Source organism: Coregonus clupeaformis, chromosome 5 (genome assembly GCF_020615455.1).
Source record: "Coregonus clupeaformis isolate EN_2021a chromosome 5, ASM2061545v1, whole genome shotgun sequence".
In the NCBI taxonomy this organism is placed as follows: Eukaryota; Metazoa; Chordata; class Actinopteri; order Salmoniformes; family Salmonidae; genus Coregonus; species Coregonus clupeaformis.
The window spans coordinates 19,436,960-19,461,606 of NC_059196.1; the positions used below are offsets into that span (position 1 = coordinate 19,436,960).

The following is a 24,647-nucleotide window of genomic DNA, read 5'->3' on the forward strand; positions in this document are numbered from 1 at the left end:
ATGTGAGAAGGATTCCGGAAGGATGAGAATGGGCCGGATGAAGCCAAAGGCTGCAGATGAAGAATCCGGGTGGTGGTCTCTGTAGAGTTTGGCTTGGAGTCTCAGGTAGACATCGTCATGCCATGGTAGTTAGGCTGCTGTGGTGATGGCAATCCCCCCCCAGGAGATCCTTGGAAGAACCTAAGCGATACTAGATAGACGGTGGAGAAGGAGGGATGCAACACTTGATAAGGCTAGTAACGCACAGTGTCGTGCAACATGCACTGCAGAACACAGAGGAGGAACGTTTAAGTAAGGTGGAAGTGGTGATTAAGGAGAGTGAGGACAGGTGTGGAGGCTGATTACCAATGAGTTGCAGCTGATGCTTGTTGAGGAGCTGCGTTCAAGGCAACTATTTAAAATGTTGCAACAGCCGTGGAAGCTGATTGGCAGTTAGTAGTAGCTGGTGCTTGTTGAGTTAGTAGGGAGCTGCTTTCAAGGCAACTATGCTAAACAAAAATATAAACGCAACATGCAACAATTTCAAAGATTTTACTGAGTTACAGTTCATATAAGGAAATCAGTCAATTGAAATAAATACATTAGGCCCTAATCTATGGATACCGCATGACTGGGAATACAGATATGCATCTGTTTGTTGTTCACAGACACCATAAAAACAAAAGGTAGGGACGGGGCTCAGAAAACCAGTCAGTATCTGGTGTGACCACCATTTGCCTCGTGCAACGCGACATCTCCTTCGCATAGAGTTGATCAGGCTGTTGATTGTGGCCTGTGCAATGTTGACCCACTCCTTTTCGATGGCTGTGTGAAGTTGCTGGATATTGGCGGGTACTGGAACACGCTGTCGATCCAGAGCATCCCAAACATGCTCAATGGGTGACATGTCTGGTGAGTATGCAGGCCATGGAAGAATTGTGTACAGATCCTTGCGACATGGGGCCATGCATTATCATGCTGAAACATGAGGTGATGGCGGCGGATAAATGGCACGACAATGGGCCTCGTCACAGTATCTCTGTGCAATCAATTTGCCATCGATAAAATGCAATTGTGTTCATTGTCCGTAGCTTATGCCTGCCCATACCATAAACCCACCGCCACCATGGGGCACTCTGTTCACAACACAGACTTCTCCAGCGAAGAAGCCAGATGTGGAGGTTCTGGCCTGACGTGGTGACACGTGGTCTGCGGTTGTGAGACCGGTTGGACGTACTGACAAATTCTCTAAAACAACGTTGGAGGCGGCTTATGGTAGAGAAATTAACATTCAATTCTCTGGCAACAGCTCTGGTGGACATTCCTGCAGTCAGCAAGCCAAATGCACGCTCCCTCAAAACTTTGCACCTGCTATTTAATCACCTTCTTGATATGCCACACCTGTCAGGTGGATGGATTATCTTGGCAAAGGAGAAATGCTTACTAACAGGGATGTAAACAAATTTGTGCACAAAATTAGATCGAAATAAGCTTTTTGTGCATATGGAACGTTTCTGGGATCTTTTATTTCAGCTCATGAAACATGGGACCAACACTTTAAATGTTGTGTTTATTTTTGTTCAGCATAGTTAGTGTTGCATTCAAGTCTGGTCCTCTCTCCTGAATTTTTGTTCATTCTTAACACCATAAAATGCATAATCAAAACACGTTTTGCTCTGTACTGAAAGTGCTCTATCTTGAAAAGTTGACTGCTGACATACACACTTTTTGGGATTGTAGTGGACCAATGAACAAAATACCAAAATATATTGTATTGCTTTGAAGAGCAACTGAAGGCAATAACCAACTTCTCTCGTAGAAAACGACCTATGTGGCATCGATATGAGTCTTGACTACAAAGTGTAAATAGGATAATTCTGGTCATTTAAATTATTATTATTATTTTTTTAAACACTCCAGGCCACTCTTGAACATCTAAAACTAGATAGAAATTATGTAGAAATTATAATGGACATGTACATTTTCAAATAACTGCCATCCTCTGAATTTTGAAATCCCGATTCGGCCCTTGAGCTCAAATTATTGGCCACCACTGGGTTACTTACATGCCAATGATGTCAGATGGCGAAGGTGCATTAAGATGGCAGCCCCCATGTACTTACCACAAATGCCTCGTTTGCTAAGTTTGCCGTATTGTACATTGCTCTCCATTATAGTATTTTTGCATCGGCATTAGCACAGTATACATTATCCAAATTCTAGCTCCAAAACTTTATGCTGATTTGAGGACACATTGAACCATGTCGCTCGCCATAGTTTAAGAACTCTGTGGGTATTGCTAAAAACAATGACGTCATATCTGAATTCCTCCATCTTTTATGCACCTTCGCCCAGAGACAACACATTGTGGTCCGGCTCCAGCTGCTATGTGGAGTTTGTGGACAACAATGTTGTTAAGTCTGCATATGGGTGCAACAAACACACATTTCAATCGTTAAATAAGACTGGAAATGGGCTTCCATAATGTTGGTGCAAACAATGCATTTCAACAATATTGCCAGGAATGGATTACATCCATTGGTGAGTACGTTAGCTAAGTAGATATCTGGTACTAACTAACGTTAGCTAGCTAGCTAGTAGCTACTTTTGGTTATACAACATTATTTGATAATGCTAGGGAGCCAGGCTAGCTATGATACCACAGATAAAATGGGAATGATACTGTAGCTTTCTAAATACATCAAGCTAACGTGTAATGTGATGTAGCATGTCAGAGGAAGATACTGTATAAACAAAAAAAAGAAACCTCCCTTTTTCAGGACCCTGTCTTTCAAAGATAATTCGTAAAAATCCAAATAACTTCACAGATCTTCATTGTAAAGGGTTTAAACACTGTTTCCTATCCTTGTTCAATGAACCATAAACAATTAATGAACATGCACCTGTGGAACGGACGTTAAGACACTAACAGCTTACAGACGGTAGGCAATTAAGGTCACAGTTATGAAAATTTAGGACACTAAAGAGGCCTTTCTACTGACTCTGAAAAACACCAAAAGAAAGATGTCCAGGGTCCCTGCTCATCTGCGTGAACGTGCCTTAGGCATGCTGCAAGGAGGCATAAGGACTGCAGATGTGGCCAGGGCAATAAATTGCTATGTCCATACTGTGAGACGCCTAAGACAGTGCTACAGGGAAACAGGACGGACAGCTGATCATCCTCGCAGTGGCAGACCATGTGTAACAACACCTGCACAGGATCGGTACATCCGAACATCACACCTGCGGGACAGATACAGGATGGCAACAACAACTGCCCGAGTTACACCAGGAACGCACAATCCCTCCATTAGTCCTCAGACTGTCCACAATAGGCTGAGAGAGGCTGGACTGAGGGCTTGTAGGCCTGTTGTAAGGCAGGTCCTCACCAAACATCACCAGCAACAACGTCGCCTATGGGCACAAACCCACTGTTGCTGGACCAGACAGGCTGGCAAAAAGTGTTCTTCACTGACGAGTCGCGGTTTTGTCTCACCAGGGGTGATGGTCACATTCCTGTTTATCGTCGAAGGAATGAGCGTTACACCGAGGCCTGTACTCTGGAGCGGAACGATTTGGAGGTGGAGGGTCCGTCATGGTCTGGGGCGGTGTGTCACAGCATCATCGGACTGAGCTTGTGGTCATTGCAGGCAATCTCAATGCTGTGCGTTACAGGGAAGACATCCTCCTCCCTCATGTGGTACCCTTCCTGCAGGCTCATCCTGACATGACCCTCCAGCATGACAATGCCAGCAGCCATACTGCTCGTTCTGTGCGTGAAGAGCTCGGATCTCAATCCAATTGAGCACGTCTGGGACCTGTTGGATCGGAGGGTGAGGGCTAGTGCCATTCCCCCCAGAAATGTCCGGGAACTTGCAGGTGCCTTGGTGGAAGAGTGGGGTAGCATCTCACAGCAAGAACTGGCACATCTGGTGCAGTCCAGGGGAGGAGATACACTGCAGTACTTAATGCATCTGGTGGCCACGCCAGATATTGACTGTTACTTTAGATTTTGACCCCCCTTTTATTCAGGGACACATTATTTCATTTCTGTTAGTCACATGTCTGTGGAACTTGTTCAGTTTATGTCTCAGTTGTTGAATCTTGTTATGTTCATACAAATATTTACACGTTAAGTTTGCTGAAAATATACGCTGTTGACAGTGAGAGGATGTTTCTTTTTTTGCTGAGTTTACATAGCTCACGTTAGCTAGCTACCTTGCTAACAAAAACTAACTGTAATCCATTTGTATTTAGGGTCAATACAGGGCAGGCATTGGATATATCATAAGATGTAGCCCGCTTGCTTTCAATAATGTTTCAACTCAAACTGGCTATTTGCAAGTTAGGTAGCTTGCTAGCTAGCATTCGGGGGCTTCGTCTGCTATCGCAAAACAACATGCCTGTACTCCTAAGATTATCATGTATTTTCTAGGTCAAAAATACGTGAAGTATGATACTTCTCTACTACAAATATAGCTATGGCTCTGGCAGCAAATAGCTAAACGTGTCAGCCAACATTCAGCAACATACACAGCTGGTTGCATAACAACGACATCAGCATCACCGGCTTGAATCAATTCTGTAGTTACAGTCCCTCTATTAGCAAATAAAATAATTCCAAGCTAGAGAAAGTTATTTTTCTCGCTATATGTTTATTGAGTGATGATATTTTATTTCATTCACAGGCTACGTACAAAACCTGGTGGATTTATTGTTCAGCAGCGTTGTGGAAACCCCCCTACCATTTCAGGAGCTGTTACAGAAGGCTGAGACAGTGGTCAGACACCATCCTGCTTCAGATAATTAATTACTTAATCAATAATGGTCTGGGGCTGTTTTTCATGGTTTAGGCTAGGCCCCTTAGTTCCAGTGAAGGGGAATCTTAATGCTACAGCATACAATGACATTCTAGACGATTCTGTGCTTCCAACTTTGTGGCAACAGTTTGGGGAAGGTCCTTTGCTGTTTCAGCATGACAATGCCCCTGTGTACAAAGCGAGGTCCATACAGAAATGGTTTGTCGAGAACTTGACTGGCCTGCACAGAGAACTTGTGTGGAAGAACTTGACTGGCCTGCACAGAGCCCTGACCTCAACCCTATCGAACACCTTTGGGATGAATTGGAATGCCGACTGCGAGCCAGGCCTAATTGCCCAACATCAGTGACCGACCTCACTAATGCTGTGGCTGAATGGAAGCAAGTCCCTGCAGCAATGTTTCAACATCTAGTGGAAAGCCTTCCCAGAATAGTGGAGGCAGTAATAGCAGCAAAGGGGGGACCAACTCCATATGATGCCCATGATTTTGGAATGAGATGTTCGACGAGCAGGTGTCCACATACTTTTGGTCATGTAGTGTATCTGTCTTGTTTGTTGTAAGAAGGTGCCCCTTTCCACTGTGCCAATGGACTACTCCTGGGCTCGAGTGGGTAATGCCAAACAGTCGGTGCCATGTTGGCACTTGTCCCTTGTGAATTAGCTATGAATCAGGATATTTGATTGGCTATGTTCAACCTGTTGGCTTCCATGACTGTATGGGGACAGACTTTCTCTCTTTCCCTCCCTCTGTGATATAGGAGCTGGGTCATCACCAGTATCTGTGACAAGTGGGGCCTGGAGCTAATCTTCGCTGCTATGCCCATCAGGTGTTGGCAAACACCTCAGAAGGGACTAAATGTGATTACTAATAAGACAGTACATCAAGTGTTTAGTAATATTAACTTTCAATACATGTCACTCATCAACTCTTTCACGTTTGTCTACGGGACACCATACTGGAAGGTATAATATTTGAACATTGTTATATTCGCACATTGCTTCTACAGTATGATTTATTGTACATGGAACTGTTACACTTAAAAGTTATCAAAACACTTTGTTTAGACTATCTACAGTGCCTTCAGAAAGTATTAATATTCCTTGACTTATTCCACATTTTGTTGTGTTACAGCCTGAATTCAAAATTGATTAAATGTTTTTTTCTACACACACATAATGACAAAGTGAAAACATGTTTTTAGAAATGTTTGCAAATGTATTGAAATATAGAAATATCTACTTTACATAGGTATTCACACCCCTGAGTCAATACTTTGTAGAAGCACCTTTGGTGGCGATTACAGCTGTGAGTCTTTTTGAGTAAGTCTCGAAAAGCCTTGCACACCTGGATTGTACAATATTTGCCCATTATTCTTTAAAAAAGTATTCAAGCTCTGTCACGTTCATTATTGATCATTGCTACAGCAATATATTTTCAAGCCGATTTAAAGACGCACTATGCAGAAATCTGAAATTCTAATAGTTCGCCTAATTTCAGTTTATGTGACAAAACAAGCAACTATAGTGTAGACAATCATTGTACGATCTAAATGCAGTGAAATATATTTTCCAAAACCAAAAATATTGTATTTTCAGCTGTTTGAAGCAAAACCTGTTTGTACAAAACCAAAAGTAAAAGACTCAAAAACAAAACGTAAACACGGGAAGCATAGAAATAGAGCACATAGAACAGATGCTTGAAAATATGAAGAGTGGTACTCAGTGATGCTTTGGAATATTTGTGTTCTATACATGCTTCCTTCTTTTCACTCTGTCATTTAGGTTAGTATTGTGGAGTAACATATCACAACCATTAAACTCTAACTGTTTTAGAATCACCATTGGCCTCATGGTGAAATCCCTGAGCAGTTTCCATTCTCTCCGGCAACTGAGTTAGGAAGGGCGCCTGTATCTTTATAGTGACTGGGTGTATTGATACACCATCCAAAGCCTAATTAATAACTTCACCATGCTCAAAGGGATATTCAGTCTGCTTTTTAAAATTATTTTCAAAATTCTTCAAACTCTGTCAAATTGATTGTTGATCATTGCTAGACAACCATTTTCAAGTCTTGACATAGATTTTCAAGCAGATTTAAGTCAGAACTGTAACTCGGCCACTCACGAGCGTTCACTGTCTTCTTGGTAGGCAACTCCAGTGTAGATTTGGCCTTGTGTTTTAGACTATTGTCCTGCTGAAAGGTAAATTCATCACCCAGTGTCTGGTGGCAAGCAGACTGAACAATGTTTTGCTCTAGGATTTTAACTGTGCTTAGCTATGTTCTATTTCTATTTTATCCTGAAAAACTCCCCAGTCCTTAACTATTACAAGCATACCCATAACATGATGCAGCCACCACTATGCTTGAAAATATGAAGAGTGGTACTCAGTAATGGGTTATATTGGATTTGTCCCAAACATAACACTTTGTATTCAGGACAAAAAGTTAATTGCTTTGCAATGTTTTTTGCAGTATTACTTTAGTGCCTTGTTGCAAATAGGATTCCTGTTCCTTCTTTTCATTCCGTCAATTAGGTTAGTATTGTGGATCCATCCTCAGTTTTCTCCTATCACAGCCATTAAACTCTAACTGTTTTAAAGTCACCATTGGCCTCATGGTGAAATTCCTGAGCTGTTTCTTTCCTCTCCAGCAACTGAGTAAGGAAGGATGACTGTATCTATGTAGTGACTGGGTGTATAAATACACCATCCAAAGTGTAATTAATAACTTTACCATGCTCAAAGGGATATTCAATGTCTGCCTTTTTGTTTTTTTACCCATCTACCAATGCCCTTCTTTACGAGGCATTGGAAAACCTCCCTGGTCTTTGTGGTTGAATCTGTGTTCGAACTTCACTGCTCAACTGAGGGACATTACAGATAACTGTATGTGTGGGGTACAGAGATGAGCTAGTCATCCAAAAATCATGTTAAACACTATTATTGCACACAGAGTGAGTCCATGCAACTTATTATGTGACTTGTTAAGCACAATTTTTACTCCTGAACGTATTTAGGCTTGCCATAACAAAGGGTTGAATACTTATTGACTCAAGACATTTCAGCTTGTCATTTTTTATTAATTTGTGAACATTTCTAAAATCATAATTCCACTTTGACATTATGGGGTATTTGCCTGTAATTATTAAACTCTGCCTGATAGATCCATGGGTTGAGGCAAACTCTGTCATATCCAGGATTGTGTCATGCACTCCACCCCTCCAGCCACCTGACTACACTGTCAATAACCTGTAATTCATTACATAGATGGAAGGGACTTCAACACCCACTGGAGACTTGAAGACAGAACCTCACCCAGAGAGCTGTGCATGTCAGTGTGTGGTTAGACAGCCAAATCCTTAGATTTGGCCAAATAGACAAATGTCATTCTAGTTGTACTCTATACACAACTTATTTGTATTTGCTAGGTATGTGTAGGCATACTGTCTTTGTAAGCCATCAATATGCTATTTACAGCATAAAATGATTTGTCTAACACAAACACACCCATCAATTCCATGTTGATAAATGTATCTACATTCAAGCTGGGTGATGTTTGTGCAATGTCCACATGTAGCCTACACCTGTAGGGATATTAGTAGTTCTGTGATTCCCCGACAAGCTGTCAGCTTGGCTAAACACAAGGTCAGCGGAGGCTTTAGCCTACACACAGAACTGAATTAGCTGACCATCTTGAAATGGCCAGTCAGTCAAAATGTATTATTTCACTAAGAACAACGTCATGTTCATCTCACCTGGACAAACTTCTCGATGGTCTTGATGACCTCCATATTGAATGGCTTGGCCTGAATGACTGACAGGTCCATGTGACTCAGCAGGCTGTAGATGATCTGGAGCAAGGTCTGCTGCATGCTGGGTAGACCCTTCTCCAACAACTGGCCAATCAGAACACACTCACAGTTAATGACACAGTCTGGAATGGATGGATAACCCTACATTGATCGATCAATCCATCTATCATATTACTCAAGAGGAGAAACTTCATTTATGTTTCAGAAACTCTTATGGCTAATTCACACTATAGGGCTGCCCTGTAGAGCAGTATGCTGGCTCTGATATTTTCTTCTCACATTGTCCTTTCTTGCACGGTTCCAGCAACTATGGTAGATGCCAAACCAAGCCAGCCCGGTACAGTTCGTCTTGAACTGGATTGGTTTGGCCCTGTAGTGTGAATCAGGCTTAAGAGGAGTATGGTTATCCATAGACCAGCCATACAGACCTCGGCCATGTAAGTGACCATGTTGAGGGTGATGTCGGAGAAGGCCTCATGGAGATAGCGACAGACAACGTTGACCCAGGAGAAGCAGTTCCGGGTGTACGAGTGTGTTTTGTACAGGGTCATCACATGGGCCAAGTTGGACAGTTTCTCATTCTTCTCCTCTAGGCATACCTGGCCATCCAAGCAGAAACCAAACATTCAATATTTACGGTACATAATGGCAATGAATAATAAAAAAACATGAATTCGATTTCCAAACGACCAAGATTACATTTATATACTTTACATTTACTTAATTTCTGGAGAAAATGTACCTAATTCACCACAATTTGCATGTGTTAAGTCCTTGTTTATCTATTAAATAACGCACATTGACTGGAAATGTGACTGGAAAGTTGATGAGGAGACTAACCTGAGCTATTCTCTGAGCCACGTCTTTACAGAACTGGGAGGGGCTGTCGAAGTTCTGGACCAGATGTGGCAGCAGACAGAGAACGTTCAGAGGGAAACCTGGGCAACACAAGAAATAGGGCTTAAATAATAACAAATAAATAATAACAATACATTTAATTTATAACTTGCTTTTCATTGAAAGACAATCGCAAAGTGTTACAGTGATGGCATAAAATAAAATAAAAACCCAACTGATGCTACAATGGACAAGGAAAAATAGTAAATGCAACGCTGTTCTCATCCTTTCTCTTTTATTTTTCCATGACATCAATAAACATTATTTTCTGCTTTGGAAGCAAATGTATGCTGCACTTTAGCTAGTATTGAAACAGGTATGAATTGTGAGGAACTGACAATTAACGTTATCATCAGGTCGTCACAGGTCGTCATTGTTAATAACAAAAAAGAATGTTCTTAATTGACTCACCTGTATAAATAAAGGTAATAAAATGAAAATCAATAGATTCTGTAGCTGACGTGAGTAGAGCATTTAGTTTATGTACTGATGGCCTGTGTGAGCTAAATTAAGATGTCACACAAATGGCCTGCTGTGAGTACATACAATATACAGTGGGGTCCGAAATTATTGACACCCTTGATAAAGACAATGGTAAATGAGAAAGCTACAGAAACTTGTTCTATTCTTATTTGCAATAAAAGTGACTCCAAAATGACATTGGGCACAAAATAATCTGAAACACAACCAAAACAAACTGCAAATGCATTCAACAAGTTTTGTAGAGAGACAAGCTTGATGTAATGAAATACTAAACTTTTTACAACTTTATTTATATGGGGTGTCAATCTTTAAAAAAATCTATAAAATATAATTTCCCATTTTTTTTGCATACAATATAGCTCAGTACTAGAATAATTTATTTTATACAGTCATTGTCTTTATCAAGGGTGTCAATTATTTCGGACCTCACTGTATATACCAATTAGCAGACGCTGTTATCCAAAGAGACTTCCAGTCATGCGTGCATACATTTCTAGTATGGGTTGCCCAAGCTGGAATTTATGCCCAGATAACCTACCTATGGCCTGTGAGGTGTCCACCACGGGCACCCGCGAGACAGGCGTGAGCTGGCAGAAGATGTGCAGGGTGAGGTCGATGGTGGAGGTGGACGTGAAGCCCTTGAGGAGCAGCTGCTGGAGCCCGGCGAAGCCGCTCCACCTCAGCTGGCCCTGCAGCTTCTCCAGCCGCTCCCTGTTCTCCTGCTTGTCCAGGGCCACGTGGGCCAGCAGCTTGAGGAGCAGCCGCAGGGACATCTGGTACTCAAACTCAAAGTCTGACTCCATCAGGGACACGGCCACCCAGAAGATGGTGGCCAGCAGGTTGGATGGGTGGTTGACGTTGGCCGGGTCACTCAGGGGCTCTTTGGAAGAGGACGGACTGCGGAGCAGAGGAATGTGTTTATTTCTTTGGAGGAAATAATATTTTAGGCTTAATATCCCAATATATTCCCCTTGTGGCACCCCCAAGCCTTTGCATATTTTTCGTAAAACGTTTTGCCAAGGTGTATCTTAATGAACATGACCTCAAAATGACTGGGAGATGCCAAAGGAAAGGATTGATACAGTGCCTTGCAAAAGTATTCATCCCCCTTGGCGTTTTTCCTATTTTGTTGCATTACAACCTGTAATTTAAATTGATTTTTATTTGCATTTCATGCAATGGACATACACAAAATAGTCCAAATTGGTGAAGTGGAATGAAAAAAATTACTTGTTTCAAAAAATTCAAAAATATGAATAACGGAAAAGTGGTGCGTGCATATGTATTCACCCCCTTTGCTATGAAGCCCCTAAATAAGATCTGGTGCAACCAATTACCTTCAGAAGTCACATAATTAGTTAAATAAAGTCCACCTGTGTGCAATCTAAGATTCACATGATCTGTCACATGATCTCAGTATATATACACCTGTTCTGAAAGGCCCCAGGGTCTGCAACACCACTAAGCAAGGGGCACCACCAAGCAAGCGGCACTGTGAAGATCAAGGAGATCTCCAAACAGGTCAGGGACAAAGTTATGGAGTTAAGTACAAATCAGGGTTGGGTTATAAACAAACATCCGAAACTTTGAACATCCCACGGAGCCCCATTAAATCCATTAATAAAAAATTGAAAGAATATGACACCACAACAAACCTGCCAAAAGATGGTCACCCACCAAAACTCACGGACCAGGCAAGGAGGGCATTAATCAGAGAGGCAACAAAGAGACCAAAGATAACCCTGAAGGAGCTGCAAAGCTCCAACACGGAGATTGGAGTATCTGTCCATAGGACCACTTTAAGCCATACACTCCACAGAGCTGGGCTTTACGGAAGAGTGGACAGAAAAAAGTCATTGCTTAAAGAAAAAAATAAGCAAACACATTTGGTGTTCGCCAAAAGGCATGTGGGAGACTCCCCAAAACATATGGAAGAAGGTACTCTGGTCAGATGAGACTAAAATTGAGCTTTTTGACCATTAAGGAAAACGCTATGTCTGGCGCAAACCCAACACCTCTCATCACCCCGAGAACACCATCCAGCATCATGCTGTGGGGATGTTTTTCATCGGCAGGGACTGGGAAACTGGGCAGAATTGAAGGAATGATGGATGGCGCTAAATACAGGGAAATTCTTGAGGGAAACCTGTTTCAGTCTTCCAGAGATTTGAGACTGGGACGGAGGTTCACCTTCCAGCAGGACAATGACCCTAAGCATACTGCTAAAGCAACACTTGAGTGGTTTAAGGGGAAACATTTAAATGTCTTGGAATGGCCTAGTCAAAGCCCAGACCTCAATCCAATTGAGAATCTGTGGTACGACTTAAAGATTGCTGTACACCAGGGGAACCCATCCAACTTGATGTTGCTGAAGCAGTTTTGCCTTGAAGAATGGGCAAAGATCCCAGTGGATGTGCCAAGCTTATAGAGACATACATAAAATATTTTGCATCTTCAAAGTGGTAGGCATGTTTTGTAAATGAAATGATACAAACCCCCCAAAAATCAATTTTAATTCCAGGCTGTAAGGCAAGAAAATAGGAAAAATGCCAAGGGGGGTGAATACTTTCGCAAGCCACTGTAAAAACTGCTGTAGTCTACTAGGCTACTTGCTGTCCCCTACCTGCGGTTCTTTGTCAGCCCTCCCTGCTGGGTGCAGGCCTGGATGCGGTCCAGTGTAGCGCTGCGAGGAGGGTCAGATGAGTGGTCAGCCTCGCCAAACTTCTTGGGGACGGAGTAGCTCCTCTGGTGGCGACTGCGCTCAGCTGTCCCCAGGCCCTGCTGGAACAGGTTCAGCTGCCCCGTACTCTTCCTGTTGGACACCAGCTTCCCATTGGTCAGGAAGTCTGGAGAGGATGCCCTGGAGAGCCAATAACAGACTAGCGATGAGTTGAAACCCTTAACAACCTGGCATTCAAATACCTAATAAAGGATTGGCGTACTCAACTCTAAATTGTTTGTACAAACATCTTTGGGTGCTGGGTTGTAAGGTTCTAAGTGATAATAGATGTGTGAACTCTGTTTCTGCAGCTACTACTTTCTGTTTCACTATTGTTTCACTTTACTGATTCAGTCTGAACTTTCTCCAATAGAGGGGCACTTGGACAGGCGTGAAAGTAGCTAGTCCAATCAGTGTCCTCTCCGCAACTACAGGCCGGTTTAGCTTATGTTGCGTTTGGAGAACGTCAAATGATTTGGCCTTCTGATTAGTTAAGGTGATCCATTTGCTGACTAATTCGTTTTTTTATAACGCCAGTCATTACAGCCATTCTTACAGGCAGAACAGTGTGGGTTCCAGGCTAATATAAAGGTCCATTACCTGGTCTAGTGGTAGTGCTGCCGCCCCCATACCACATATGCCCCTGGAGGCAGCGGTTCGTTCTGCAACGCAATTTATGTACTGTATCCCTCTATATCCCCATCTAGCTACATTTCTAAGTGTCTCTGTCAATATTTTTTTTTAAAGTCATGCTGTCAGCAAAGGTGACCTGCAAACCAACCTGGTCAGGATAGCCATTAGGTCATTGTTCTTGAGACATTCAGCCAGGTTGTCCACCACAGACTCTAAGGTGAGCAACACCTCCATAACATAACCCTAGAAGAGCAGGAGGACATTAAAACTGGGACTTGCACAACCATCCAAGCCCACATCACATCACATCACATCCCATACACACACACACACACACACACACACACACACACACACACACACACACACACACACACACACACACACACACACACACACACACACACACTCCCCCTACTCCCCCTCCCCTGCACACACACTCCCCCTTCCCTCCGCCCACACACACCTGTACTTCTTCCCCGTGCTCCCCCACCACCTCCACCAGTCGCGAGAGCAGGTCCGAGACGGCATGGGCTGAGAGCGGCTGCCGCAGCGCCCGGAACACCTGGAAGGACCTCCCGGCGTAGTGGCGCGACGAGCTACACAGACCCGTCTGCAGAGCTACGTCACTCAACTGCTGCTCCAGGCGGTAGTCTGGCCCACATGAGAGGTATGAGACACCCACGCACAAAGCATGGGCACGCAGGCATATGCAAGCACACACACATGCATGTTTGCAAATACACATTAATGCGCGCACATACACACACACACACACACACATACACTGATGTCTACCTGGGTAGGAGTCGGACTACGCTTTTACAAGGCAATAGGTGAATGAAAGTGCAGTGGTTCCGGCATGACCATGTAGTGTGGTAAGGTGTAGAAGAGCGCTAGGTTCTTGGGGAGGATTACCTGATTTGGACTCTTTGAACACCGACACCACGTGACGCAGAAAGTTGACAAGCTGCTCCGTGCTTTTTGAGGTCTGGTTCTTGGGTGAGATGTCTTCGTGACACCACATGGGGCCATATGCTCTGGAAAACAATTACAAAATTGTTTTATAAACAACTATGATATCATAGAGAGGATAACAAATGTATAAAGAATATACCTATGTTGATGTAGGGTGAAGTTGCCCCTAGAACCTTCCTCACTAATGGTTAAGGTTAGGATTGGGAGAGGGGAACTGATCCTAGATCTGTACCTAGGGGAAACTTCACCCCAGAGCGAAGTGGAGCTACGGTGGTTGCTCTACTTCAACAATGCCAAGTCTGTTGTTGTGTTAGCCACACTAGACCACTAGGTGGCGGTGGATGTCAGGAGTTGGCTCCCTGTTCTCACACACTGACATCAAGTTGATTAAACTGACATGAAATTGCATGGCCAAGTATCGATAACAAAAAATCTTAAAGATAAAGGCCTGCAAATTATATTTTGGTTTGTCCTTGCCAGGATAAAAAGGTAATGATGTTCTAGTGTTCCACTCAAGTCTGTGTGTTCGTGCGTGCGTGTGCGAGTGTCTGTCTGTTGGTAGTGGAACATACTATGTGACTGACTGACTGGCCGACTGTCTGTTAGTCTGTCTGGCCGATTCTCTGCCTGCCTGTCTGTCAGATTGTCCGTCCTTCAGTCTGTGGTCCACCTACCTGGTTGTGAGGAACTCAATCAGCTTGTTGATCTTCTCGTCCATCTCCGAGGGGCTCTCCAGCTCCTCCGCCTCCTGGGAGGAGATGTGGGGCAGGTTGGAGGTGCTGCCTCCCAGGCTGAGGCTGGAAGAGGTGGACGAGGAGCTGAGGCCAGAGTCTGGTACTGGGGATGCCTGGCCCTCTCGCAGGAAGTCCATCCCACCTGGGAGGGAGAGGGCGAGGGAAGGAGAGAACGAAGAAGAGGGAGGGAGGGAGAAGGAGAAAGAAGGAGAGGGGGAGGGAGGGGAGAGGGATGAGAGGAGGGGGAGGGGAGAGAGAGAGAGAGGAAAAAGGAGAGGAGTCACAACAGGGACAGTTCAGAAGGCACAAAACAGGAGGAAACATTTTGAAACAGGAGGTGCAACCTGAACTTGTCCATTTCAAAACCGTGTTTACTGAACAGCACCCAGATAACAGTGGTACATTTGGGGGTTTCCCTTTACTTCCTGACTGCTCCTGTTGTGAATCCAATGTAGCAAGGTGTGAGGTGAACTCTATGCTCTGTTTTTCTATATTACAACCAGCTTGTCCCTAGTCAGGTCAAGTGAAGTTTCTTTATCGCTTCAAGTATGTTAGAAAATAATAATGCTATCACCATATCATCATAAAATCTATTATTATTAATAACATCACTATTTATTACCCTTTTTGTATAAACAAGAGGATAAGTAGTCCATTGTTGAATACAGTGGAGGACCATCCTCAGTGAATTTAATAAAAACAAAAATATTGAAACATTAAAAAAGTTATCCTTTTTAGATAAAACTATACTGAATATATTCACATCACCAAATAATTAATTTAAACACACTGTTTTGCAATGAAGTTCTACAGTAGCCTTAGCATTACATTTTAGTCATTTAGCAGACGCTCTTATCCAGAGCGACTTACAGTTAGTGAGTATGTAAATTTTTCATACTGGCCCCCCGTGGGAAACGAACCCACAACCCTGGCATGGCAAACGTCATGCTCTACCAACTGAGCTACAGGGGACTCAGCAGCACTCTATTGTAGCCGGTGTAGCCGGAGGACAGCTAGCTTCTGTCCTCCATTGGGTACATTGACTTTAATACAAACCCTAGCGGCTCATGGTTTTCATCCCCTTCCATAGACTTACACAGTAATTATGACAACTTCCAGAGGACGTCCTCCAACCTATCAGAGCTCTTGCAGTATGAACTGACATGTTGTCCACCCAATCAAAGGATCAGATAATTAATCTAGTACTGAAAGCATAAGCTACAGCTAGCTAACTCTACAGTGCATAAAATGTGGTGAGTAGTTGATTAAGAGAGAGAAAGACAATAGTTGAACAGTTTTCAACAAATCCATTTCTTCCAAAGTTAAGGAGAAGAGAGAGAGAGAGAGAGAGAGAGAGAGAGAGAGACAGAGCAAGAGAGAGAGAGAGAGAGAGAGAGCAAGAGAGAGAGCAAGAGAGAGGGCAAGAGAGAGAGAGAGAGAGAGAGAGAGAGAGAGAGAGAGAGAGAGAGAGACAGAGAGAGACAGAGAGAGAGAGAGACAGAGAGAACTGCTTTCTGACTGTACACTGTAATGCATGATTTTAGCGGGTTTACTAACACATTACTTCTAGTAGTTCTAGTTGCCTATGAAGTGACAACGATGTAGGCTGTGTGTAGCTGTTCGCGGTCATGATATGAAGGTTTGGCTTGGAAAGGTTTTTTCGCCTGGTCACAGACAGCTGATGTGTTGTGCAATGAAGTCCACAAGCGAAGTGAAAAGTTGAGAGGAGGAGAGCGCGTAGATAGTTGCGAGAAGGAATTATATATACAACGAGCAAGTGATTAGGCTGTTTTTATGTGTCTGCTATGTTTGCGTGTGATAAGAGGTGTATTCATTCCACCGATTCTGTTAAAAAATGTTTCTTAAACGGAAGCAAACGGAACAAAACGGGGATAAACGTACCTGAATTTGTCCAACAGAAACTCTCATTTGCAACTGTTGGACTAATGATTACACCCTAGATCAGCTAGATGCAGGCAAGAGTGTGCAAGGCGGTATTGAATGTGTTACTGTCTGTCACCTTGATTACTCAAAATTCTCTCTGTGTGCACCTATGTTGTAAACTTTCATTCATAGGCTAGGTTGTAGCAACCTCATGATGGGTACAGGGAAAATTCAAGTATCATGTAGTAGCCTAAACCTTTCGACGTTACATTGAGCTGGGTGAATTGGAATATGAATGACTGTCATCCAATATGCTGTAATAGAAATAAGGCCAGGCTCCTAACATTTTTTATCATCCTCCCTCATCTTAAACGGCACAGACCGCCACTGGTTGAATATTTCTAGACATGTGGCAAAACAAATTAAAGTGGGGAAAGAACCTATCCTGGCAGCGTGTCTAACCCTGCCTTGGTAGATGGCCCCTTTTTGGGCAAGAGGATATAAATAGCGTAATGGAATGCTTTAATCAGGACTTTTGATGTCGTCTGCTGCAGTACATAGGATTGTTGCTGGCCAGGCTACCACCACCACCTAGATTAACCATGGAGAGGAGCAATGTGTCCAGTGCTACGCTCACTCTCATAGACCCCGGTAGCTGTCTAAGATGGTCATTTGATATTCATTTGATTGATAAACTGAAAATGCCTTTCTTTTTTTAGAGCAATCTTTTTTTTTTTTTTACAACAAAAATATAAACGCAACATGCAACAATTTCTAAGATTTTACAGAGTTACAGTTCATATAAGGAAATCAGTCAATTGAAATACATTAATTAGGCCCTAATCTATGGATTTCACATGACTGGGAATACAGATGTGCATCTGTTGGTCACAGATACCTTTAAATCAGAAAACCAGTCAGTATCGGGCATGACCACCATTTGCCTCATGCAGCGCGACACATCTCCTTCGCATAGAGTTGATGTATATTGGCGGGAATTGGGGCACGCTGTCGTACACATCGATCCAGAGCATCCCAAACATGCTCAATGGGTGACATGTCTGGTGAGTATGCAGGCCATGGAAGAACTGTGACATTTTCAGCTCCAGGAATTGTATACAGATCCTTGCGACATGCGGCCGTGCATTATCACGCTGAAACGTGAGGTGATGGCGGCGGATGAATGGTACGACAATGGGCCTCAGGATCTCATCACGGTATCTCTGTGCATTAAAATTGCCATCAGTAAAATGCAATTGTGTTCATTGTCCGTAGCTTATGCCTGCCCTCACCATAACCCCACCGCCACCATGGGGCACTGTTTACAACGTTGACATCAGCAAACCACTCGCCCACACAACGCCATCCACACTGTCTGCCATCCGACCAGTATAGTTGAAACCGGGATTCATCTGTGAAGAGCACATTTCTCCAGTGTGCCAGTGGTTATCGAAGGTGAGCATTTGCCCACTGAAGTCGGTTACGACACCGAACTGCAGTCAGGTCAAGACCCTGGTGAGGATGAGGAGCACGCAGATGAGCTTCCCTGAGATGGTTTCTGACAGTTTGTGCAGAAAGTATTTGGTTGTGCAAACACACCGTTTCATCAGCTGTCCGGGTGGCTGGTCTCAGACGATCCCGCAGGTGAAGAAGCCGGATGTGGAGGTCCTGGGCTGGCGTGGTTAGACGTGGTCTGCGGTTGTGAGACCGGTTGGAAGTACTGCCAAATTCTCTAAAACTACATTGGAGGCGGCTTATGGTAGAGAAATGAACATTAAATTATCTGGCAACAGCTCTGGTGGACATTCCTGCAGTCAGCATGCCAGTTGCATGCTCCCTCAACTTGAGACATCTGTGGCGTTGTGTGACAAAACTGCACATTTTACCTGTGTAAAGATCATGCTGTTTAATTAGCTTCTTGATATGTCAAACCTGTCAGGTGGATGGATTATCTTGGCAAAGGAGAAATGCTCACTAACAGGGATGTAAACAAATTTGTGCACAACATTTGTGAGAAATAAGCTTTTTGTGCGTGTGTAAAATTTCTGGAATCTTTTATTTTAGCTCATGAAACATGGGACCAACACTTTACATGTTGCATTTATATTTTTGGTCAGTATATGTATATATTCTTTTTAAATAAGCAGAATATACAGTATTGGACAAATACAATTTTTTGACAATGCCTTTCTTTATTGCCCCTGAGGGGATAAATACAGTTATATTGAATTGAATTGACATGAGACAGTTTTTTACTAGAGTGAGAGAAATGCATTTGCACCTTTAGCTATACTCGTCCCATCGTTAGACATTAGTAACTCCCGAGTGAGATATGCAGTGACACCATTTACCAAGAATCGTTTCTGAAGCACGCCAATCAAAATGGTATTAAATTATCTTAATGGCCTAAGGAATGAGTAACAGGAATACTTCTCGATTCAATCCAAATAACTAAAATATGGAGCAAATGCGTCTATACGACAGCAGAGATCAAAATGACTGTGTATCCCAGCTGCAAAGTAAACAGCATCTGTTGACAGTCAAATGCCCTGGGTCATGTTTATTAGACACAAAACGGGATGAAACAGGTAGGGACTACTAGAAGTTGTCCAATAAGAAATGCTCATTTTAGTTTTTCATTTAAACTTTTAGTTTTTTATTCCTTCAAATCAATGCAAAAAAATCATTTTGGACACCCACCATCTCAGAACTGATTACATGTATTGCAGATGCTTCTTTTGATTGTTATAGATTTAAAACAACAACTCCGATATGGACCACACATGTTACGATAATGATTAAGACAAAACATTTAAAAAACATTTTCAGTTGCATTCCCTAATGAACACTGCCCAGGAGTCTATACTGTACTGTGTACTACCTGTAGTAGTGAAGTATTCAGGCTGGTAGCTTGACTTGCTGGTCAGGGTCTTGCTGCTATTGACCTCTCGTGTCTGCAGCAGGACAGAGGCGATGGTCTGGAAGTTGCTGTTGCAGGACAGAGAGATGAGCAGGTGCAGGAGGAGACGCTTGCTGTGCTCAAACACCTCGGGACGGTTGTGATCCATGCCTGGTGGTGAAACAAATACATCATAATACAGTGACAGCAGATACCGTTGGGTCCAAAATGTTTGACACCCTTGATAAAGATCAGCAAAAATGACTATAAAATAAATAACTCAAATACTGAGCTGTATTGTATGCTCAAAGAAATTGGGATATTATTTTATACTAATACAATTGCTCAGAGAAAGAGATTTTGTTTAACAGGTAATACTATTTTTTTCTCAAAAAGGTAGGGGTCAGAATTATTGACATCCCTAAAGACTCTTATAAATAAAGTAGTGAAAAGTTGAGTATTTGGTCCCATATTCCTAGCATGCAATGACTACATCAAGCAATGACAAACTCATTGGATGCATTTGCAGTTCGTTTTAGTTGTGTTTCAGATTTATATTTTGTCCCCAATAGAAATTAATGGTAAAAACTGTATTGTGTCATTTTAGAGTACCTTTTATTATACATAAGAATATAATATGTTTCTAAACACTTCTACATTCATGTGGATGCTACCTGAATGAATCGTGAATAATGATGAGTGAGAAAGATACAGAGGGTCAAAGATCATTCACTCATCATTATTCACGATTCATTCAGGATTATCCATAATCATGGTAGCATCCACATTAATGTAAAAGTGTTTAGAAACATATTCTATTCTTATTTACAATAAAAGTGACTCCGAACTGACACAATACATGATTTACCATTGATTTCTATTGGGCACAAAATAATCTGAAACACAAACAAAACGAACTGCAAATGCATCCTACAAGCTTGTAGAGTCACAAGCTTGATGTAGTCATTGTGTGCTAGGAACATGGGACCAAATACTAAACTTTTGGCTACTTTATTTATAACAATATTTAGGGGTGTTAATAATTTTGACCCCTACCTTTTTGACTTGTTAAACAAAATCTGTTTCTCTGAGCAATGGTATTTGTATAAAATAATCTAATTTCCCAAATTTTGGGAGCATACAATGTAGCTCAGTATTTGAATTATTTATTTTACACAGTCATTATTGCTCATCTTTATCAAGGGTGTCAATAATTTCTGATCCCACTGTACATCCTTACATACAGTGTCTCTACCGTTGGAATAACATGGTGATACTACACAGGGTTGGGATTAATATTATTTCTCCCTCACTCTATTGTCTCCATCTGTAAAAAGGGGCAACATGATTGGCAGAAATTGCCAGCTACTTTCTAGCGTGTCCAAGTTTGAGCAAGTTCAGAGTCAGTTAACTCAGTAATTCCTCATTGAAAAGTATGTGCTCGTGTGCATCATACCCAGAAAGAGGGCGTGGAGCAGCAGTGGCAGGTGCAGGGCCCAGTCTTCTCTCACACTGTGGTCAACCACCATCTCGCTCATGAAGATCACTGCGATGTTACACCTACAGACACATCAACAATATACATATTGTCTATACATAAACTGCTATGTTACACCAACATACTGCATACATCAAATATACATTGTCTGCATCCCAAATGTTACCCTCTTCCCTACAAAAGTAGGTCACTACATAGGGAATAGGGGGCCATTTGGGACGCATCCATGGCCCCTCTCTCTCCCTCTGTTTTCGATGCTCAGGAATGCAATGAAATACAGTGGGGAAAAAAATTATTTAGTCAGCCACCAATTGTGCAGGTTCTCCCACTTAAAAAGATGAGAGAGGCCTGTAATTTTCATCATAGGTACACGTCAACTATGACAGACAAACGGAGGAAAAAAAATCCAGAAAATCACATTGTAGGATTTTTCATGAATTTATTTGCAAATTATGGTGGAAAATAAGTATTTGGTCACCTACAAACAAGCAAGATTTCTGGCTCTCACAGACCTGTAACTTCTTCTTTAAGGAGGCTCCTCTGTCCTCCACTCGTTACCTGTATTAATGGCACCTGTTTGAACTTGTTATCAGTATAAAAGACACCTGTCCACAACCTCAAACAGTCACACTCCAAACTCCACTATGGCCAAGACCAAAGAGCTGTCAAAGGACACCAGAAACAAAATTGTAGACCTGCACCAGGCTGGGAAGACTGAATCTGCAATAGGTAAGCAGCTTGGTTTGAAGAAATCAACTGTGGGAGCAATTATTAGGAAATGGAAGACATACAAGACCACTGATAATCTCCCTCGATCTGGGGCTCCACGCAAGATCTCACCCCGTGGGGTCAAAATGATCACAAGAACGTTGAGCAAAAATCCCAGAACCACACGGGGGGACCTAGTGAATGACCTGCAGAGAGCTGGGACCAAAGTAACAAAGCCTACCATCAGTAACACACTACGCCGCCAGGGACTCAAATCCTGCAGTGCTAGACGTGTCCCCCTGCTTAAGCCAGTACATGTCCAGGCCCGTCTGAAGTTTGCTAGAGTGCATTTGGATGATCCAGAAGAGGATTGGGAGAATGTCATATGGTCAGATGAAACCAAAATATAACTTTTTGGTAAAAACTCAACTCGTCGTGTTTGGAGGACAAAGAATGCTGAGTTGCATCCAAAGAACACCATACCTACTGTGAAGCATAGGGGTGGAAATATCATGCTTTGGGGCTGTTTTTATGCAAAGGGACAGGACGACTGATCGGTGTAAAGGAAAGAATGAATGGGGCCATGTATCGTGAGATTTTGAGTGAAAACCTCCTTCCATCAGCAAGGGCATTGAAGATGAAACGTGGCTGGGTCTTTCAGCATGACAATGATCCCAAACACACCGCCCGGGCAACGAAGGAGTGGCTTCGTAAGAAGCATTTCAAGGTCCTGGAGTGGCCTAGCCAGTCTCCAGATCTCAACCCCATAGAAAATCTTTGGAGGGAGTTGAAAGTCCGTGTTGCCCAGCGACAGCCCCAAAACATCACTGCTCTAGAGGAGATCTGCATGGAGGAATGGGCCAAAATACCAGAAAACATTTGACCTGTGTCATTGCCAACAAAGGGTATATAACAAAGTATTGAGAAACTTTTGTTATTGACCAAATACTTATTTTCCACCATAATTTGCAAATAAATTCATAAAAAATCCTACAATGTGATTTTCTGGAATTTTTTTTCTCATTTTGTCTGTCATAGTTGACATGTACCTATGATGAAAATTACAGGCCTCTCTCATCTTTTTAAGTGGGAGAACTTGCACAATTGGTGGCTGACTAAATACTTTTTTCCCCCACTGTATATCTTATGACTGCTTGGCATAGGGCTTTATCACTGGAAACTGAGCAGCACATGGAATCAGAACTTATTCTGTCTAACGATAGAGATTAGCTCCTCCACACTGTTTCAACCTATGTGCTGGGTCATGTTCTTTCCCTCTGCTACCATGAAGAACGAAATCATCCTAGATAATGGTTTTGATAAGAGTTACAGGGACCAGGTGTGAGAGTAAGCGTAGGTCTGACTTCTAACAATAGCCCACTGCAGACGTCCTACATATCTTACATGCATCACACACACTTCTTGGTATTTCATACACAAAGGTGTGCGTGCCTAAGGTGTGTGTGTGTGTGAACCTGTGTGTACCTGTGTAGAGGTCCCCTAGGAGTGATGGTTTCAGGGAGGTAGTCCACCAGGGGAGCCCAGCAGCCTCCGTTGACAGGCATAGGCAAAGGGACTGGCTGATTGGTCTCCATAACGCTCATCAGCCAACCAGTGTACGGCGGAAGGGGTTCACCTAGGGGTACAGGAAGTTACACTCATGACAAAGTACGGCAAGACTCGCCAGGCCACACCCTCTCCAGGGTCATGTTCAGTGGGGCACACGGAAAACAAAAACCAGTGTTTCTTATTGGACACCTTCTGGTAGCTGGTACCTCCCTGTTTCCCTTTGTTTCAATATGTTCCATCCCTTTTCGTGCCTACTGAATGTAACCCTGTTTGCATTTGGCACTCAGACCCCATCTCTCCCCAAAGAAAATGTTATGAGCATTCCTGTGAATACATGCACCATTCAGCTGCCTTTCAAAGCTATAACTGTGTCTGTTGATGGCAGGCATGTCAAGTCATTGAGGAGGGCTATAGTGCAGAGGATCAGTGTTCGGAGGGCTTTTTAAAGTTCTTGTTTAGAAAGGTCATTGAGTTTGGCGAGCCGAGCAGGACTGCCTCAGCTCTAGCATGGTCTTATCTGTATGTGCTTTGGCCAACTCCTCTAACTATCGTCATGCCATTCGTTTCAGTTCGAGGAGTTAGTTCTGACCTGGGTCGTGTTCATTAGGGCACACCGTAGCACGGAAAACGAAAACAAGCATTTCTTATTGGACAAGATCAGGTAGTACCTTCTTGTTTCACTCAGTTTTATTCTGTTTTGTGCCTAGTGAACATGACCCAGGCAAACTCTGCTCCAGAGAGTAGGACCAATGAGTAGAACAAAGGAGTTTTGGGGTCACCGGCTGTTTACTGGTAGCATCTGAGAGGCCCTGTCACAGAGCTGCTTGTTCTTACAAAGGATCTCCTCAGAGCTACAGGCCTATCATGCATTAACAATGGCACTGACCTAGACAGCCATGTAAAGTCCCCTGTTTAGGGGACCTGCGTGGTTCTGGTATCAGTTCTGACCGACCTTTTTGCTTATAAATCGATCCATGGACACCGTAGATCGAAATGGCTTGCATTGAGCGATAGCCCTGGTTCCCACGGACAC

At 43.0% G+C, this 24,647-nt stretch overlaps 1 protein-coding gene across 2 annotated transcripts in view; it reads right to left on the bottom strand.

Annotated features, from left to right (window-relative positions):
* The window catches only part of LOC121561837 (protein furry homolog), a 162,554-nt gene that overhangs the window by 50,613 nt on the left and 87,294 nt on the right, over nucleotides 1-24,647 (bottom strand). For both annotated transcript variants that reach the window (XM_045213239.1, XM_041874281.2), the window contains exons 38-49: nucleotides 23,531-23,681; nucleotides 21,296-21,399; nucleotides 19,822-20,010; nucleotides 14,997-15,198; nucleotides 14,263-14,384; nucleotides 13,811-13,998; nucleotides 13,493-13,587; nucleotides 12,616-12,852; nucleotides 10,531-10,889; nucleotides 9,453-9,550; nucleotides 9,041-9,211; nucleotides 8,556-8,696 (exon numbers count right to left, since the gene is read on the bottom strand). In XM_045213239.1, coding sequence (XP_045069174.1) covers nucleotides 8,556-8,696; nucleotides 9,041-9,211; nucleotides 9,453-9,550; nucleotides 10,531-10,889; nucleotides 12,616-12,852; nucleotides 13,493-13,587; nucleotides 13,811-13,998; nucleotides 14,263-14,384; nucleotides 14,997-15,198; nucleotides 19,822-20,010; nucleotides 21,296-21,399; nucleotides 23,531-23,681 — 2,057 coding nt within the window. The remainder of the gene's footprint in view (nucleotides 1-8,555; nucleotides 8,697-9,040; nucleotides 9,212-9,452; nucleotides 9,551-10,530; nucleotides 10,890-12,615; nucleotides 12,853-13,492; nucleotides 13,588-13,810; nucleotides 13,999-14,262; nucleotides 14,385-14,996; nucleotides 15,199-19,821; nucleotides 20,011-21,295; nucleotides 21,400-23,530; nucleotides 23,682-24,647) is intronic.